This window comes from Crocodylus siamensis, chromosome 2 (assembly GCF_052110815.1).
Source record: "Crocodylus siamensis isolate JL-2025a chromosome 2, ASM5211081v1, whole genome shotgun sequence".
Lineage (NCBI taxonomy): Eukaryota > Metazoa > Chordata > Crocodylia > Crocodylidae > Crocodylus > Crocodylus siamensis.
This window is the reverse complement of record NC_143396.1, coordinates 189,873,349-189,893,227: the sequence shown is the minus strand read 5'-3', so window position 1 is coordinate 189,893,227 and position 19,879 is coordinate 189,873,349. Positions and strand designations below refer to the sequence as shown.

The following is a 19,879-nucleotide window of genomic DNA, read 5'->3' as shown; positions in this document are numbered from 1 at the left end:
AAAATCCATTGGGCAAAAAATAATAGGAGGAAACTTTGAACAGCATGTGCTTTCACCTGTTACCAGAAAGAGATTAGCATCCCATGACAATGGCATGTAGGATAAACAGACTGGCAGTATTCTACATTTAATGTTTGACCACCAGAAGGAAAAATAGAAGTTGAAGAAAAACGGACTTTGCAAATAACTGCAGGTAAAATCAGTTGTGAAAGATACAGACTTATCTTTTCAAGAATTAGTTCATTCATTTACTCATTCCTAGAATAAAATTTGGGAAAACACCTTTAGAACTCCTGGAAAAATATATGGGAAAGATGTGGAGGAAGACTGCTCTGATTATGAGACTAAATGTCATAGTTTGCTTTTTTTTAACTTTTTTTTTTATTCAGGCAAACGTAGAAACAAAACTCCAATACTGGAGTAATACACAGGAATTGCATGTGGTAGGGGTTATTGCACATTTGTAAAGGAAATAATATAACAATATAATTTATCATCTGTATGATCAATATAATGTTTATATATGGTAATATTCAAAGAGTCTTGCTAAAGACACTGGCTTACTGGTGAATATATAATACATGTATTAGCTGGAACTTCCTCCACTTCATAAAGCATATCTAGGTTATGTTTGGTCTACTTAATATAGCTACAATACTGTTTTGGTCCCTATGTATTCTTTTATTCATTCTTGCCTTAACTTCATTTACTAAAGTTCCTACTCTCCCATTATTACTTAGTGCAGTTTTCCTCCCATAAATATCCTAGCTTGAGAGATGAATTTTTAAGCAAGGTAAATCTCAGACAGTATCATTTTGGAGCAGTAAAGAGGTTACTTACTACTGAGATTTTACAGTAGTGATTCTTAACCAGGGCATTGCAGCATCCTGGAATGCCAGGAGACCATTTTATGGGTGCAATGGGATGCCATGCAATAGTTGCTCTGTTAGGTGTGCAAATACCTACACAATTCACAAGGTAAACCCAGAGATTTCCAATAAGGATCTATAGACTAGGGACAGAAATTATACACACAAACTGGTATAAGTGGGCAGAAACTGGTTCAAATCTGTAACACAACAGAAGTTCAGTGCACATAAATTGCTTTCAATAGGGCCAAAACTGGTTTAAGATACCCCTGGATGGATGTAGTATCAGATTTCACTGGTTTAGGTTAAATCAGTTTATTGAACTTCCATTACAGATCCCCTCCAGAGTCAAGTTAAGTCACAGTCCCCCAGCATCCCAGGATGCTTTGCACCTCCCCCGCAGGCTCCCCCTCACAGGGTGGGCAGGCTAGCCTTGGCCCAAGGTGTCTGCTTCAGCCACGCACAGAGGTGTGCTATAGTGCCCACTGGCTTCTGGGCTGGCCACTGCAGGTACATGGCTGCATTTCCAGAATCAGAAGTGAATGTCTGTTCACTTGTTTATCAGTTCAATCTATGCAGTTTAGACTAACCTGCAAAGATTGAATTGATTCAGCCTCAGGCTTTTTGACTATCTGTACTTAGTCATAGTGTCAAAAACCTTCTGACCTGTTGTGGTCTTTTTGGGTTATTTGCAGCAGGAGAATTTTTCATATTTTTCCATAGTAAAAAAATTAGTGAAAACTAAGAGCTGGCATTTTCCAAGGGGTGCCCTGAGTCTAAAAAGGTTGAGAACCAGTGCTTTACAGACTGGAGTTAAGTGATAGTTCTGTTGAAGAGGTGAGAATAAAATGGGTTGGTAAAGACATGCTTAAATGTTTTTAAAAGGCTATGTACTGATGTTCTTAAATGAGATTTTAATATGACAATGATGGAACGCACAATATAAATGCTGAAAAAGGTAACATGGGTTGGGATTTTCGAAATCTCTCAGCACTGGCCTCGGTCCTTCTAGTGAAGCAGATAATGAAAGTAGGACTGGTCCATGCAATTCACTTTTGAAAATCTCAGTTGTACAGCCTTGAGCAATATAAAATTGGAATAACAAAGACTTTTAGTGTCTACAAGAATCATTTTCCTGTTGTAAGTCTATGGAGCCACTATAGAAGGAGGACATTAGTAGATAGTGCCCATATGAATAACCAGATTATTTAAAATATAGGTACATCAGAAGGTGTGTGCAATGATCCTTCTTGGATCATGGAAAGAAAAGAAGAAATAGATTGAAGATCTAACAATATCAGATAAGAAGAAGAGAAGAAAAAGTAACTGGCAACATGTTGATTTGGCGTCTTCTGCCTGGCTCTTGGATGTAGGGCTAGATTAGCTACTGTGATCTCTGTGCTCAGCAGACCTAGCACTGGCATAACTGGCCTGGAGGGAAACTTCTCCTTAGCTAAGAAGAGCTGATTATGGGACTTCTACACAGATTGCTTCAGTGCTGCTAACACAGCAGAGAAGGGAGTGATGTCTGCAGGGAGTTCAGCCACCCCCTTGTTCTTGTGCCTGTTTATAGGCAGTGGAAATCAGAGCATCCTTTTGGCTGTTCTTACTTGGGGCATGGGGGAAGGAGCCTGCCCAGGGCTGCAGTGGGTTCAGAGCAAAGCTGCGTTTGGAGCCATTCCTAACCTGTGCAGATTGGCTGCCATCCAGCCATTATACAAAATCTTTTAGGAAATTGAAGTGAACGTAGGGAAGTGAGTAAAGAAGATCCTGTCCCCCATGAAGACATTGCAGATCATTGCAAGGCAAATAATGCACTATGCTCCAGGGGTACAGTGTGACACAGGTGACTGCACCAACTAGGAGGGATGCAGAATTTCAGAAGCTGCTAGGGACATTTGCAACACTTGTATGGCAGCAGGAGAGGTCCTGACATGATGGCACTGAGGTTCTGCTGTGATATGCCAGGTAGAGCTGTAAGACAAACTGAAAGTGTTATAAACCAGTATGCTTTCTGGCAGTGGTTCCCAACCACCCCTCCATAACTTTTGTGAATTGGGTGGCACCTCATTTCAAAAACTAATTTATATACTATAGTGTTAACCTTGTTGCAGAGGGACCAGGCAGTGGAGACAAGGGAGCAGCAAGGCAGAGAGAGTCTGAGCCTGCCCGTATCTGCTTATCTCCTCATATTTTGCTTTTTGCTTATCTTCTCACATGGGGTGCTATGTAATATTTCCTGTGCCACCATTCAAAGGATCTGGCAGAACTCCAGGTTGAGAATCACTGCTTTAGGGCGTGAGCTAGCCTCTGTTGAGAAGGGCCAGAGTGATGCCTCTCTGTGAGCAGGTTATTCCATGACTGGCAATGCTGGGTTTCCTGGCTCTTTCTCTGAAGCACCTGGCACTATAATAGACAGGCTGCCGAGTTCTATGGACCAACGGCCTAATGTCCCACATGACTTCTCTGACGCCTATTTCCTTTGGTGAGGACTACAGGTTCCTTAATTTTTCTTACCAAATATTTTATTAAGACTATTTTATTTTGGAATGTTGTCATATGAACTGCTCCATATTTTTTTTTTTTTGCATTAGATTTTTTCCAGGGTTTTTTGATAAAACCCTGCCAAAAGGACCTCAAGGGATACAATAACTATTACATTCTGTTTGTACAACAAAGTTCTACATTGCATCCATTTTACATATATTTATATTACACTGTTTCATTTTAAAACAGGATTAGAGTGGAATGTAACCTATTGTACCATAACAAACAATCTGCAGTTCCACAGACAGTAAGACGTTTTCCAATTAAATCCTGGTACATCTAAGACAACCAAGTTTAATAGCTTTCCTAGTGATCTGATATGAAAAATATGTATTTTGATGTAAAAGGAAATGGCTGCCTTATGTTAGTCGTGTTACCACTTTTGAGTATACTGTTTTAACATGGTTAGTTTGCTACCTCCTGTAATAACACAAGATTTCCTTAGTTTCACTTTTTTACAGTAATCACTTAACTTGGTGTCTTAATTATTTGTCTTTTTCACGAAAGTACTAAACTGAAGTCTGTTCACTATATACAGAAATCATCCATGGCTTTTTTTTTGGGTTTGATTTTGTACATCATACCTTGACTGAATGCCTGAAATATACAGTTAATAAAAAGATGTGAATTTAGACCCCAGATACTCTCCACTTCTATATCCATTTATGCATGTGCAAAGAGGGTGGAAGATAGGTATAGAATACTCTCAATAATCTGAGCAAGCTGACCTTTCACACCTACTTTGCACTAGTGCGAGGCAGTGAAGATCAGGCTTTGAAAGTCTGGTGTCTACTGGCAGCACTCAGGCTCTGGGGGCCCCCAGTGATGGAAAATATTCAAAACTTTCCTTGTGGAGAAGCCAGGAGCTGACTTGTACGTCCCAGAAAGTGTGTGAAGCCAGCCAAGGAGAAGACAGAGCTGCATCCTTTGGGAGGTGTGCTGAGTCATTGTCTCTCTCAGGCTGCTTTTGCTTATCTTATAGACCTTGCCTGGAATTGAAAGCTGCTTCCTCCCTGTGCAACCCAAAGAACTGCTGCAGCCTCTGAGCTCCTGTGACACATGATCCCCATGGGTCTCACTGGGTATGCTGTTGTGGAAGTTGCTCCTGATGTTGCAGACTGGTTGTTCTTTGCTGGCAGGGCTGTGCTGAAGTGTAAGACCCCATCCCCTTTTGAGAAACAGGGTCCCAATCAGTCGCTGTAGGAGGCAATTGATTCAAGGGAATGACATGGCAGAACACACTTTGGATATGGGTTCCTATCACTTCTAGCTGACCTCCAAGAACATGAAGATTTTAAAATAAGCCATAAGGCTTGGAAATATTAGAATCTTCCTTCTCAGCAGCTTTGTGCTTATGAAACAGAGAAAATGGTTCTATGGGCCAAAAATTAAACTGGGAAAAGGGGAATATTTACATTAAAATAGGGAAAGTGAACCAGCCTCGTTTATAGGGCCTCATCTATGGGGGAGTTCACTTGTGGCCTATATTTTTATGGGCTTCAGGGAATGTTATATGGATTTGCAGAGAGCTCGTTAGAGTAACTTTCCTCTTTGGTCCCCAAAGTTCTCCTAATATCTCTGCTGATCTTCTGTATACACATTTTAAGAAATATGCATTAATCTTCTACAGCAAGGAGTCTTCCTCACTAAATAGAGAACTCAGAATCATTTGTACCCAGGCCAGAACTCTCCATTCTCCTCCCGCACACCTTGATCACACACACAGTTTCATGGGGTGTTTGTGTCTGGATTCAGCCTACAGGCTGAATCTTCAAAGCACAGTCCTCAGGCTGAGTTGTTCCTGGCTGCACTTGAGACCTGTTTCTAGTTCTGAACAGGTCAGCCTGCTGGAAGGGCCACATGAAGATGATGTGCTAGGTTTGGCTCAAGAGTAATGACAAAGGTTGTGTCTGACACAGTCACCTGTTTGCTGTGGATCTGCTTTTCCAACTTTTATTTCTTGCATGCATGCTCTGTAAACCACATCAGCCACAAAGCAGGTTGGGCTTCCAAAGAAGGGCCCCACCTGTTAAAAATAAACTGTCAGACCTCATCTACTCGCTGCAGAGAAATGATGGTGGGCAGCTCCTTCATCCCCTTGGCATCATCCACCTTGATGCATGCCTTCTGTTTAGCTCACTCACATGACCGAATTGTGTCCTGCTCTGTGCAACATAACACAGCAGGAGAACCTCACAGGGAGATTCTCTGGAATAGGCCCCTGAAAATTGTAATATAAACTATTGTTGGTGAGACAGGACCACCCTGTGGCCCCTCCCTCCTCCTGGTGTCCTCTATTTGCATTCTGGCTTATGTTTGCTCCCCTGATTGCTCCAGTTTCAAAACAAGCCCTAATGCCAGGTAGGATTAAAGCAAAGTGCAATTTCCAGTCTGCCACAAGACTAATGCCTAATCCAAATGGATATTACATTTCCTTCTGCCCTTGCTGGAAGCAAGTAGCACCTTTTTTTTAAATATCACAATAAGAGATTGCTGTAGGTAAGGGTCAGGCATCAGCTCAGTAAGAACTGATTGTTGGTGAAGCTCTAACAGCTCTGACTGGTCTTGCTGCATATCCAGAATGTTTATCCAAAGCTAATCCTTATGTTTGGCAAAAGTGAGCCTTACACAGCTGGACCCTGCTTCATCTCCATGATGGCCCCTTCTCAACTGTACACTTCTCAAGGTTAATCCTTTTCCCGCTCATGTTTTCTCAGTCCCTTGCTACCTTTGGGGGATTCTGAGATCCACAATCCCATGTTTCCCCCTTTCTGCTATTCAGAAGGTATAGTACATTTCCCTTCCGAATTCTACAGGTTTCTGCTAGGAACCCCATAGCTCCACTTCTGTGACTTCTGAAGGGAGGATCGAGAGGCTGGGTCTCTCTTCCTACTGGCTTGCTAGGCTCATTTCCCCTTCCCACCCTTCCCACACTGCCATTTGTGGCATCTTCTGGCACAAGCCACTACAATTAGAGGGGTGTAGGGAGGACACAGAAACTCCCCATCGCCTTATGGTTAATGTGCTGATGCATTGTAGTGAGCATGCTGTGGGCTAGTATTCCCCAGTTAGTTGTGAAAGGCTGAAATCCTTTGGAAGGAGGAAGGGGAGGGGGAGCCTCCTGTCTGCTTCTGGTATCTTTAAAACAATCCAGACAGTTGAGTTATTTATTTGAACAGCTGGCTGCTGTGCACCATGCAGCAACTTTTTGTCTTGCTTTTAAAGCAGGCGCATGTGACAACCCAGTCAGTGCAACAGTGTATTAAGAAAAGGGCTCCCAATGCTCCTCCTGAATTTCAAGAACCTAGGAGAGAAGGCCTGTTTTAAAACAGGAAATGTCAGGATCCTTTTCAGGTCCAGTGGCAGTCCCACAGTGGAGGAGAAAGCAGATGTTGCCTTAGGAAACTCCAAACTAGACACTGTACAACACAGTTCCTTGCTGACCGAGGAAACTAGCAGAAATCCCAGAGCAGTGATTGCAACCCTTTGTCTCACAACTCGGTTCCTGGCTGCATAGATCCATCCATCCCCTTGGGAACCAGCCTCCTGTTGTTAGTGAGGCTCATTAGAAGTCTTGCAAGTAGAGTAAGATTATTGTACTGGGATCTGTAAAAACAAAACACCAAATCCTTCATTCCCTTTCCTTCGGGATGCAGGCAGTGTCAGAGTCAGATGACTCCCAACTGCTCCTTGCCCAGTAGGCACACTCAGAAAGGGTCTGTCTGTAGCAGGGGCAAGCAAGCAGCAGGTTGCATGGGTCACAGTTTTATAGCTATCTTGTAGTCCCCATCTGTGAATTACAGCTGCTGTCCCCTGGGGTGACCTCTGCAACTGGAACATGATGGATACACCACCTGGCTTTTAGAGGAATGGACCTTGCTCTAGGGGTCAGGGACCACATGGATGCCACGACTCAAGCCTGGGGGCTGAGGGGTTGCATGGCCAGGAAGGTTTAGATGCACCTCATCTTCAATAAGGGCAGTAAACATGCTTATAGTGTTTTCCTGGGGTTTGCTGTAATAAGCAGGTGCTACATCTGTTATGTGAAGCTGCAGTGAAAGTTCCCCTCAACCAGAGGATACCTGTGAGTACAGTGGGTTAGGGAGAGTCAGGTTCAGTAAGCCAGGGGTGGGCAATTATTTGGGCAGGAGGAGGGAATTTTGGTGAGCTGTTGAGGGCCTGGTCAGGCACCCACCACTCACCAAAGCTCACCAAAACTCCCTAAGTGGCTCTGCCCTAGGGCCCAGCCCTGTGCTGTTACCACCCAGTTATTTCAGCCCCAGGGTCTCTGTGGAGACCAGCCTGGGACCCTTGCAGGCAGGGCATGCTTTAGCTGGGCACGTGGGACAAGGCCACGGGCCAGGGGGAGCAGCATCTGAGAGCAGGAGTAGGGGCAGGGGCCAGGATCTTGGGGCAGTGACAGTATGGGGCTGGGGCCTGGGACAGAGGCACAGTCTGCTCCTGGCACGCTGCTGCATGTGAAACCGGCACCTGTTGCAGGGACGTGAGGGCAGCAGATTATGGCCCCCAGGCCTTGGCCTTGTGCTGTCCCCACCCCAAGATCCCAGCCCGGCCACTCCATCCAGCTCCTCGATCGCACTGCTGGGACACGACTCCCTGCTTGCCTGCAGCCCCATCCCATCTACCTGGCCTAGTGCTTCTTGCCTGCACAAGTCCCCAGTAGGTGTCTATGGAGACCCTGTCCATCCACTGCATCCGGCACCCCCCAGCAGTGAGTGCAGGGTGGATGGGCTGGGGTGCCTAAGCAATCAGGCCAAGTCTGGCAACCCCAGTGGAGACTGGCAGTGGCAGCTGGAAGGAGCTACCTCTGCAGGTGATGCCAGGAAGCAAAGTTCAGCCACTGCACTGCTCCAGCCCCATTGCATGTCTGGGGGCAGAAGGACCAGCTGCCTGTGCTGTGGCCCAGGCTGCCTCTCACACCAGGGCTGAGGGGCGAGCCAGATAAAATCCCTTGGTGTGCTGGATCCCGCTTCTGTGGCCATCTTTTGCCCACCCCGATGTAAGCTCATGTCTGGGATTTGCACAGCAGCTCCTGATGTTAGAACTGTTAAAGAAGACCGGTAATTTCACTTGAGAAATCCAGCCCCTTGGAGCATCTCCAGCCTTGAGACATTTGCTCCTTGGCTCTTCATGATGATTTGTATGCGCCAGGGAGGCTCTGCTATTTGCAATGAGAAATCTCTAAAGTAAAAGGGCATCATATATGATGGATGTGAGCAGTGAAGATGCCCAGCGCTCATAAAATCAGAGACATGTAAACTTTCAGATGTTTGAAGGGAATAATATTTCATAAGGCAAGGCCTTCAACTAAACTCAGAGCAGTTATTGTTTCTGGTCTTATAGATGACCTAGGAATGTGATGTTTTTACTGGCGCTCGGTAAGACAGCTCTTGGTTGGTTGCTGTCCAAGACTCCTGGCATGGCTTCGACATTCTTGCAGATTTGACACAATGATTTTAACCAAAATCCCACATGCTTGATATAATCGTTCAATGCCTTTAGAAAAGGTTTTATACCTAATATGGACAAAAAAGGGTTCTGCTTTTTCAGAGATGTGACGTGTACTGAGCAGGTTTTGATCCAGAAATAGATTCATCTGTATTCATTTAGTAGCAGCGTTTCTTCATGGCTGTTATAACAGCAGAGGCACCTGCTGATTAGCCCAGTAGCAGTTGCAGTTCTTAAATTATAAAAGCCTAGCCATCCTTCAGTTTCCTCTGATTGAGCTCTGTGTATGACAGACATGCTTTGGGGAGGCCATTACATCACCATCAAAGTCTGATGATGAGGCACTGGCAAAAAAATACCACCAACTTTTAATGTTATTGGGAGAAAGATCATCAGCTGCTTTGATTAAATATAAAAGTGACCAGAAAGCAGCTGGAAATGATGTTAGGCAACCATTTGTCTGGAATTGTTTAGATAAGGATGATTCTGCCTTGAGCCGGGGTTCAGACTACATGACCTTTTGAAGGTCCCTTCCAGCTTTATTGTTTTATGTTTGCATGACTGCACGCTGCTTTATGGTACTGTTAATACTAGGCTTGATTTTCTTGCTGTCATGTATCTTGTGTGAAGATTTGCAGATATACAAAGTAGGTACAAAATGATACCACCCAGCTTTAAATTCATTTTCCACAAGCACAAGTCACCCTATATGGTGAAAGGCAACCAAGAACCTGGTTTAGGGCCCTATGCCAGGCTCTTTAATGCTGGGGATTTGGGAGCATGCTTTTAGCAACTTGCTGCCTCGGTACTTTATCATTTCTAGATGGCTGAGGCAGGAATTCCTGCAAGGATGACAGCTTTGAGAAACTTCCTATATTATAACTTAGAATCGCCTTATGCCAACTAGCCTCTTGAAAGAGCAACCTGGCTTGAGTTCAGAGAATGGGGCCATGAGACTCTGCACCTTTTAGAGGTTCTGTACATTGGGGAGTGCTGCAAAGCCAGCTGAAGTCAGTCACTGTATCTTGTGTCTTTTGGACTTTGGATAAAATCCCTAGTTCCCAAAGGCCTCTGATTTAGTAAAACCTATAGGCCCAATCTGCACCACCTCTCTCCTCTGGGGAGGAAGCTCTTCTCAGCCAGACTGGCTGACCTGCTCCACTGGGCTTTAAGCTAAGTCCACTGGGGGATGGGGGGACTACCACCACTGCTGGCCTGCTGAGCAACCCTTGCAAAGCCAGCAAGCCAAGGCTAAGGGAGCCCACCCCTACCCCAGCCCTGGTACAATCTGTGGGCAAGGCAAGAGCCCCCAAGGGGACACTTTCCTGCCTGTACACAAATGCCAGGAGCTTGGGTAGTAAGCAGGAGAAAATTGTCCTCCTGCTTAACACAAATAATTACGACGTCATAGGAATAACAGAGACCTGGTGGGACTCCACCCATGACTGGACCATGGGTATAGATGGCTATACCCTGTACAGGAGGGATTGAGTAGATAAAAGGGGTGGGGGTGTAGCTCTCTATGTTAAGGAAAGTTACACATCCCTGCAAGCTGATGTTGGCAACCAGGGTGGAGGACTGGAGACCCTCGGGGTTAAAATCTGTGGCGAACACGGCACTGGAGACACAATGGTGGGAGTTTACTACAGACCTCCCACCCAAAGTCAAGAGCTTGACCAGGAGTTTGCCTGGGAACTGGCTGAGGCCGCATGCTCCAGGATCATGGTTGTCATGGGGGATTTCAGTTACCCAGACTTCTCATGGGAGGATAACTCAGCAAAATCCGAGTGGTTGCAAAGCTTCCTATCATGCGTGGATGACCTCTACCTGACTCAAGAAGACTACGGGCCAACAAGAGGTAAAGCACTGCTCGACTTGGTACTGGCTACTGGGGATGACCTAATTGGTGACCTAGTGGTCAGTGGGAAGCTGGGTGACGGCGACCATTAGCTGATCACCTTCACCATCTGCCATAAAGCTGGCAAGTCAGTCAGCAACACAGAAGTCCTTGACTTGAGAAAAGCCGACTTTGACAAGCTTAGGAGGCTCATCAGTGAGGTCCTAAGGGACCATGACCCCAGGGGGAGGGGAGTTCAGGAACAGTGGTTGCGCCTCAAGGGAGCAATCCTCAATGCACAAGTTAATTTTATTCTGTCTCGGAAGAAAGGCAGCGAGAGGGCACAGCACCCACCCTGGCTCTCTAGGGATCTAGCAGACCTCCTAAGGCTAAAAAGAAAGGCCTACAAAGGATGGAGGATAGGATTCACTTCCATGGAGGAATATTCTGTACTGGTCCGGTCCTGCAGGGAGCAAAACAGGAAAGCCAGGGCTGCAACTGAACTCCAAATAGCTTCGAGACTATAAAAAGTCCTTTTTCAGATATGTGGGGAGCTGGAGGAAAAGCAAGGGCAACATTGGACCCCTGCTGAACCAGGGACAACTGACACCGAGGAAAAAGCCAACCTATTAAATGGGTACTTTGCGTTGGTCTTTCATCAGTCCCATGGGACGCCCATGCCCACTATGGGACAGGGAGGTCCGGGTGGGGGAGATCCCCTGCCCTCCATCAATGCTGACCTGGTGAAGGAACATCTTGAGAGGCTGGACACCTTCAAGTCAGCTGGCCCTGACAATCTACACCCCAGGGTACTCAAGGAGCTGGCTAGCATCATAGCCCAGCCTCTGGCACAGATCTTTGAAAACTCCTGGTGCTCGTGGTGTAGTGCCTGAAGACTGGAAGAAGGCCAATGTGGTGCCTATCTTCACGAAAGGGAGGAAAGTGGATCCAGCAAACTATAGGCCCATCAGCCTGGCTTCTATCCCAAGGAAGATCTTAGAAAAGTTTATTAAAGAGGCCATCCTTAATGGACTTGCCGACACCGACATCCTAAGGGATAGCATGGGTTTGTTGCATGTAGGTCTTGCTTGACCAATCTCATTTCCTTCTACGACAAGGTGACCTATCACCTGGACAAGAGACAAGAGATTGATGTCGTATATCTTGACTTCAAAAAAGCCTTCCATCTGGTATCCCATGATCACCTCTTGGCCAAACTGGCCAATTGTGGCCTTGGGTCCACCACGATTTACTGGCTGGGAAATTGGCTCTGTGGTCGGACCCAGAGGGTAGTAATTGACAGAAGTCAGTCGTCATGGTTCCCTGTGACCAGTGGGGTCCCTCAAGGCTCTGTCCTTGGACCCATATTGTTCAACATCTTCATTAATGATGTGGACATTGGAGTCAGAGGCAGACTGGCCAAATTTGCTGATGACACCAAACTTTGGGGAAAAGCGTCCACACCAGAAGACAGGCGAGTGATCCAGGCTGACCTGGACAGGCTCAGCAAATGGGCGGATGGGAACCTGATGGTGTTTAACACCGAAAAATGCAAGGTTCTCCACCTTGGGAGGAAAAACCTGCAGCATCCTTATAGGCTCAGCAGTGCTACACTGGTTAGCACTACAGAAGAAAGAGACTTGGGGGTCATCATTGACCACAAGGTGAACATGAGCCTGCAATGCGATGCTGCTGCTATGTGGCAGGGCAACCTAGGGGTGCCGTGAACTCTCCTAGTGCCCCTACCTACCGCGCCAAATCAGGTGTAAATGCACCCTCTTTATCTCGCCCGCCACGTCTTGCTGGTAAATATCGTTAAAAGGAGGCTGCCTTCTTACCCTCTTTGGCACGGTGCCTCGATGTACTGGGGCTCTGTCTAGTTGCCTGCCTGTACCCTCATGGGTGCCTCTTGATGTCTCCCCGCGGCTCTCACAGCCTGCACCGGGGCCTTGCCTTTTATACCATCACCCTCCCTGGGCTTGCCCTTATACTATCGCCTGCACTGGGGCCTTGCCTGTATACCATCGCCCGCACTGGGGCCTTGCTTCGCGACTCTCACCCGCACTGGAGCCTTGCTTCGCGACTCCCGCAATCGGGGCTCAGGCGGCCTCGGCCTTACCTGGCCCCCAGACCTTCTTTTCGGGTCCTACGCCCCACTGGGGCTTCTTGCCTGTGCCCACACTGGGCTCCTGCTGATGCTGCCCACACTGGGGCCGGGGTTGGGACACCCCAAAACGCAGCGCCCTCTCCGGCGCCAGGAACCCCCCCCACTACTGGGAAGCTCCCATGCGGTCTCCTCCAACCCCTACAGCCTCGCCCGGTCCTCTGGTAATTCCCAGCCAAACTGGCTATCCTTCATTCATATCCCTACTAGGGTTTCCTCCACCCAGTACCCTCATGCAGACAGATGCTGCTCAGGCCATCAGGCTTCTCTGCTATGATTTGCCCTGCTTGCTCCAACAGAGCTCCTCTATTGCCAGAGGGGAACTGACTCTGGCCTCAGCCTTGCTGTTTATATAGGCCAGGCCCTGCCCCCTTCCGGTCAGCTGACCAGACTGGTTGTCTCAGCAACCCACACCTGTGCTGCCCTGGTGACTGGCAGCTGAGCCCATTTTACTGTTGTCAGTAACAGGCACCTTAGTGCCCTGCTACAGGCTGGTAAAGCGACCAAAACGCTGGCTTGCATCCATAGATGCTTCTCAAGCAAATCCCGGGACGTTGTTCTCCCCTTGTATTTGGACTTGGTGAGGCCGCAGCTGGAGTGCTGCGTCCAGTTTTGGGCTCCACAATTCAAAAAGGATGTGGAGAAGCTTGAGAGAGTCCAGAGAAGAGCATGATCAGAGGTGCGTGTGCATGATCAGAGGTCAGGAAAACAGACCTTACAATGACAGGCTGAGAGCTATGGGACTTTTTAGCCTGGAAAAGCGCAGGCTCAGGGGTGATTTGATGGCCACCTATAAGTTTATTGGGGTGACCACCAGTAGTATCTGGGGGAACGTTTGTTCACCAAAGCGTCCCAAGGGATGACGAAGTTGAACGGTTATAAACTACTGCAAGACCATTTCAGGCTGGACATAAGGAAGACTTTCTTTACTGTCCAAGCCCCCAAGGTCTGGAACAGCTTGTCATTGGAGGTGGTTCACGCACCTACGTTGAACACCTTCAAGAGTAAATTTGATGCTTATCTTGCTGGGATCCTATGACCCCAGCTGACTTCCTGCCCCTTGGGTAGGGGGCTGGACTCGAAGATCTTCCGAGGTCCTTTCCAGCCCTAATGTCTATGAAATCTATGAAATCTTAAAGTTAATTGTGTGTTTAAAGCCTTGCGTGAACCAGGGCCAAAAGTAATCTGTGGGACTGACCAATATCTGCTGTCAGTGAAAATGGTCCTCATTCTTTTTTCCAGGTAAAATATATTTAAACAGTTATACTGTTTTGTTCAGCCAAGAATTTTGACCTTAGAGATGGGTATGCAAGCGTGAAAAGGGAAACTCTTACTTTCTTTAAGAAATCTTAGTCCCTGACATCAGCAAAACCTGTCCCTGGATTGATAGCCCCATAGGAAGTCTGTGCCATTTTGATTGCTGAACGGCAGCATACAGAGTGTGAAGCTGCATCTGTATAAGTGCCTCAGTCAGTGCTTAACTAGGTAAATAATGAGACCTTTTGGAAATGCCACCTCCTCAGGTTTTTGGAAAACAGGTTCCTTCTCCCCTTTATAGTCAGGTAGGTCCTGGAGGCATTGTATTCCTTTTGTATACAAATGTTCCTGCTGAGTAATAGAGATCTAGGTTCCCTTGAGTGTGTAGATACATGCTTTGATTTAGCACTGCATGTGGGGGATATACAGAACAAAGTCAAAATGAAGCTGCAAGTGTTTGACCCTGTGTGTATAAGTATGTAGAGGTTATTCTTGAGGGAAATGTATATTCCAATGCCTAGATGGCTGTTTCTATTCTTGTGTGATTTATACTTGATTTATAGTTGAATAATCTAAACTGTTACAAGAATTACAGATGTCTTGCACCCAGAGACATAACTAGCAATGTTGGCACCCTGGGCAGAGATGACAGAAAGTATGTGGAGGTGCCCTCTGTAATTCAGTACCCAGGGCTGGTGCCACACTCAACTGCCTTCAGTTATCCTACTGATCTCACCTGCAAATAAGTAGCGTCCAATTAATCTGGTAGAAATAGCAGCCAAATCCTGGCAGATTCTTGCTGCTTTGTTCTTTGAATATGCCAGTTCTGAGTTAAATAGCCTTTGAATATTTAGACATAGATGAAGAACCAATATTGCCATAGACCTGCCAGCACCTTCCTATCCTCCCCCTTCTCACAGGTAGCTCCCATGCAAGTCCCAGTGTCCATACTTCCATGCAGGGACTAAAGAACCAGGACTGTCAAGACATGAATTACAGCCACTGTTAAATGTGCTTTATGGTCATGAGTTGGAGCGATGTTGGAGAACAGCTCTGCTGCACGATGATTTCCAAAGTGGATATGCGCTCTTTGTCTTTTAGTTTCCTGCTTTATGGAAGGAATATGATGGCTTTCCAAGAGTAACTGCTTTGGTGGAGAAATGGATTGCAAAAGATGTGGCTCACTGGCCAAGTCTCTGATTAGAGATATAAGTATATTTCCTTATGGCTCAAAATTAATATGTAATTTCAATCTCTGTTTCATTGTTATCAGCCAAGTGGAAAAGGTCCACGCCTACCTGAAGTATATTGTGTCATCAGCCGACTGGGTTGCTTTGATTTATTTTCTAAGGTAAGATTTTTCTTTTCAATAGTGCACTGGTTATACACTGAGAAAAATCCATATTAATGAACCAAATGAGAATGACTTAACTGGATGGACAATCATGATATGTTACAATTGTTGTTTTGGATATTTTGTCTCTGTTATTGGGATCATCAAAGAATGTATTATTGCTTCTGTGTCTGAAGCAAATTTCGATTTGAAAAACATCTGGGTGTCTGTATGAATTGGCTGCCTGAGGTTTTTTTTCCCCATTGTTTTCTAAAACCATTCTCTGTTGAGCTGTAATTCTTGGCATTTAGGTTTAAATGATGGGCCAGTACCACTTTTACTCCAAAACCCCCGTAGAGTAATGAGGTTAAGAATCAAAATTATTCACTTAGTAGATTCTATGTATCCTATTCCATTGGAAATTTTCATGTCAAGACATTAAGAAAGTGTTAATGATGATTATTTAATTAAAACCCACGTTAGTGACTCCAAAGTTACATCATATGATAATCTAGTGTACTTAAAGAATAACTTGATGCAGGAATTGTCAGACAATAAACAGCTTATTGTCTGATTAAATCCTGAAGCAGGGTTGAGGTACTTGGGAGCCAGAGAAACAGGTGACTGGGAGTCAATTCCACCATCACAAACATTATTTTTATAGAAGACAAACATATGATCAAATATAGCAAAACATTAAAATATTTTTCTTGATTGATTTGAATTTAAACGATCCCTTCTGCTGCCAACTTACTGCCTCTGATGGAATGTCCTGCATAATTTCAGGAAGTATTTTACTGCAATACAGTTACACCAGGCAGGATTTTACTGCAATTTTCAGAGGACAATGATAGTTCTGGCTTTGAGTGGCTTTCATTCTCTTCCACCTCCCCTTTACCCTGGTTAGTACATTATGATTGTGACTTTTCATATCTTTGAGATAATGTGCTATGTAAATGATGTCTTCTTTTAAGAGAGACTTTTCGATTTGACATCCAGAAATAAGGAAATTTCATGGTGCTCCTAACCATTTTTTCTTCTTTTTTCAACTGAGAAATTTGGAGCATGAGAGGTTAATTTTTGCAATAATATCACAATATCTTACATTGTTCACTGAACCTAATCCTCACACAGAATATTTTCCAGTGCATAAGACATCCTTGCTAATAACAAAAAACAAAAAACAAACAAAAAAAAAGAATACAGTTGTGGGGAAAAAAGTTTCTAATATTAATGAGATTGAATGTTGGTTCACTCTTTTTTTCATAACAATTTCAATTATTTTTTGTTGCATACCTTTTTTGTACTCAGTGCATCTTAACTGTAGACCTTTTCACAGGGAAAAATGCTGCTTATACATAAAACAATCTGACATGTCCCATAGAAGCATGTTTTCAGGTTTTGAATAAAAACTGATTCATGCGAGTCAGAATTTAAGAAAACACAATTTAACAGTTAATTTCAGTTCTGCTTGTAATAGGTAAGTCCTGAAATTCAATGTTTGTTAAAACAGTTTTTAGATATAATTTTCATCAGAATAAAAATATGTGCAAGTGAAGGAGCATCATGCTGGGATAAGAGGATATATAGCTCTCAAGAAGGTCTGGAAAGCTAATGAGAGATGGGCAGATATCTTCAAGTTCCTCTTTCTCTTTGATGTTGCTACCTAACATTGATAACGTCCTCATTCGCTGAGATTTTTGCTGGGGGGAAAGGCTGAAGCAGATCATACAAAATTGCGAATGTAACTACCTTGGTTCCAGGACAGTAGCCAAGAATATCAGTTATGCTGAAGGCCTGAAGTGTGTGCAAGGAAAGCCCATGCCAGAAAAAACAGCGATAGGCCAGAAAATTGCAAAAAGTTGTGTGTACCTACTTGCAACCTAGTCTGCATGTATGCATGTTGCAAAGGTGCTTGGCCTTGCAACCCTATGATTTTAGATATGGCAAGAAGTCCATTTTTGGAGAAAGCTGGTACTTGTGTATCATTATGTATGCATCAGTTAGTAGCTGGCTAAAAACTGCAGCTGAACTATCAGTTTCCTGTTCCTCAGCCTGATTCTTTTCTCACTTGCCCCACTAACTGGTGTAATTCCACTGGCTTCCCTGGTGGTCACAGAAAGTGATTGGGATAACACTGGTGATGTTAGGTTGTTCAGCTCAAACCTCAAGTTGATAGTCCTCAAAGAGATAGGCTGAGTCCACTGTTAGGAGTATAGTAGAGCTGCTTTTATCCCTGAACCAGCATGATTATTGGAACTGGGTCATACGAAAGCCTTAACTGAAGATTGCAGAGAGCAGATCCATCAGGTGCTGATCGACTCTTGCAAGAACTGAGCTCCCGAACTCCTGACACTAGGGAGAACTGAGAGTACTATAGCCCTGATTTGACAAAGCTCTTAAGCACATGCTAAATATTCAGCATTTGCAGAAAGGCTCTCACATGAAAAAAGAAGAGTTGAATCCACATGATACCAATCTGCAACAGAGTTTGTTAAGATGGAAGTGAAGTTTCTTAAGAGGCCAGAACATCTCTTTGTCTTGGTTTGTACAAGAAAAAATGGCCCAAATGGTAAAACTGACAGCAAAGAGGAAAGCGATCGGTGTGATGCACTTTGCAGAGGTAGACAAAACAAGGAGCTGTTGTCTCTGTATAAAAATGTGACGAGGGGGAGACTGCTGAGATCTTCAGCCTTGGACATTATTGAACACAGAAGCGGAAAGAATCCTTTATTTTAGATATCTTAGCATCTTATTTTTGATTTTCCACATTGTTCTTATTCTCCTTGGAGTCCTTTTTCTCTTCAGTGAATACTGTGACATTTAATGTCCAGGGCAGAATCCAGAAGCACAGACTTCCTTTTTTCCAAATTCAGCTGGTGCATTTGGTCTTGGTTTCAGCAGCTATTTCTCCCCATAATTGGACTCATGAGGGAAATAGACATTTGCCTTATAAAAAAACAGTAATATACTTAATTACCAGTACGACAAAGGCCATCAGGATTGGGGTTCTGTTGCATTAAGCTGTACAGAAACATAAGACAACACAGTCCTTTTCCCCAAAGGGCATTCAGTTTGTTTTTATCTAACTTAAACGCATGTGATTGCTAACATTAGCTGTGAAGTATAAATGTAAAGCATCACACAATACCCAAGAGAAAGGAGATAAGTTTGGCAGCAACACAAGAGCTTACACTGGAGATATTAAGGAATGGGGGAATATTATCTCATCGACACTTTTTAGTAACCGGGCTGGCCCTTGGTAAAGGGCTTTCTTATATTGGCATGAGAGGTTATGGCCCACCAAGCTGCAGTAATAGTGAAATTAATGTAAACCTATATGAGCATCTGACACACTCCTTGCCTTCAGTTGGAGGTGGAAGTGCTTGGCCATTTATTAGAATCAGACCTTTACTATATTGTAAAGAGGAAGAGGAGGCTACACTCCAGTTAGTCCATTGGTTTTATTTGTTATTGTAACTCACCAGCTTGTATTCAAGTCTCCTTGTAGTTAAGTCCTCTTTCAATGAAAAGCCTTTCCAACAGAAACAAGGGAAGCAGCCTGGCTGAGACTCACTAGTTATTGCATGGCCTTTTGCTCTTGAGTGGTGGTTAAATAATCAGTCTTCCAGGTCAGACCACTAACTGCTTTTGAAACATACTTTCCCCCTTCTTTAGGCTTATCATCCACATATTCTATCTACTGTGGGAAAGCTTAGCTGTGGCCTAATTTATGTTGGCTCATGCAACCAAAAGGAGAAGGGGGAAAATATAATAATCCTCTGAATCTTTAAGGAGTTCCATCTGCTTGCTATAAGACAGGATTACCTGTTCTGTATCATGGAAAATTACCTTAATGCAGACACCCAGTGAAAACAGTAGGGCTTGTTTCACAAAATCACTCTGGATGGGCTCTAGTTTCAACATGGTGATTGCAAAGCGATTTTTATTTCCAGGGCCAGATCCATGATTAGAGCATTTTGCCAGTATAGCTATGCTTGAATGCTATGCTGGCAAAGCAGTCCTCGTATGGATGCAGCAAAGCTGCATTCTTATTTGTTCAGATTCTCCCCGTCCTTTTTAGTGAACTAAGAAAGTAAAAATGTTGCTGGTGTCACTGCATCTATACCTAAGGTGTGTTGGTCAGAGTTTCTGCCTTTCCTCACTCCTAACCAGCATGGACATCAACTAGTGTCTACACCAAGCATCATACCTCAGGAAGCTTTGTATTCCCAGTTTTACAGTTCACCTCAGATGTAAAACTGAAGTTCTGACCTGCTGTGATTACTGAATCCTGTTTCACTTTTCCTAAGAGAAAACAGAATATCCCTGGGGTCCTGCTCAAATTCCAGCTCTAGTAGTTGCATTCTGCCCTTACGTTTCAGACAGTACTTTATCCTTTG

General features: G+C 44.6%; 1 protein-coding gene across 3 annotated transcripts in view; it reads left to right on the top strand.

Moving 5' to 3' along the window:
• DENND2B (DENN domain containing 2B) overlaps nucleotides 1-19,879 on the top strand; it is a 303,230-nt gene that overhangs the window by 235,265 nt on the left and 48,086 nt on the right. For all 3 annotated transcript variants that reach the window (XM_090032660.1, XM_090032662.1, XM_090032661.1), the window contains one exon: nucleotides 15,417-15,494. In XM_090032660.1, coding sequence (XP_089888786.1) covers nucleotides 15,417-15,494 — 78 coding nt within the window. The remainder of the gene's footprint in view (nucleotides 1-15,416; nucleotides 15,495-19,879) is intronic.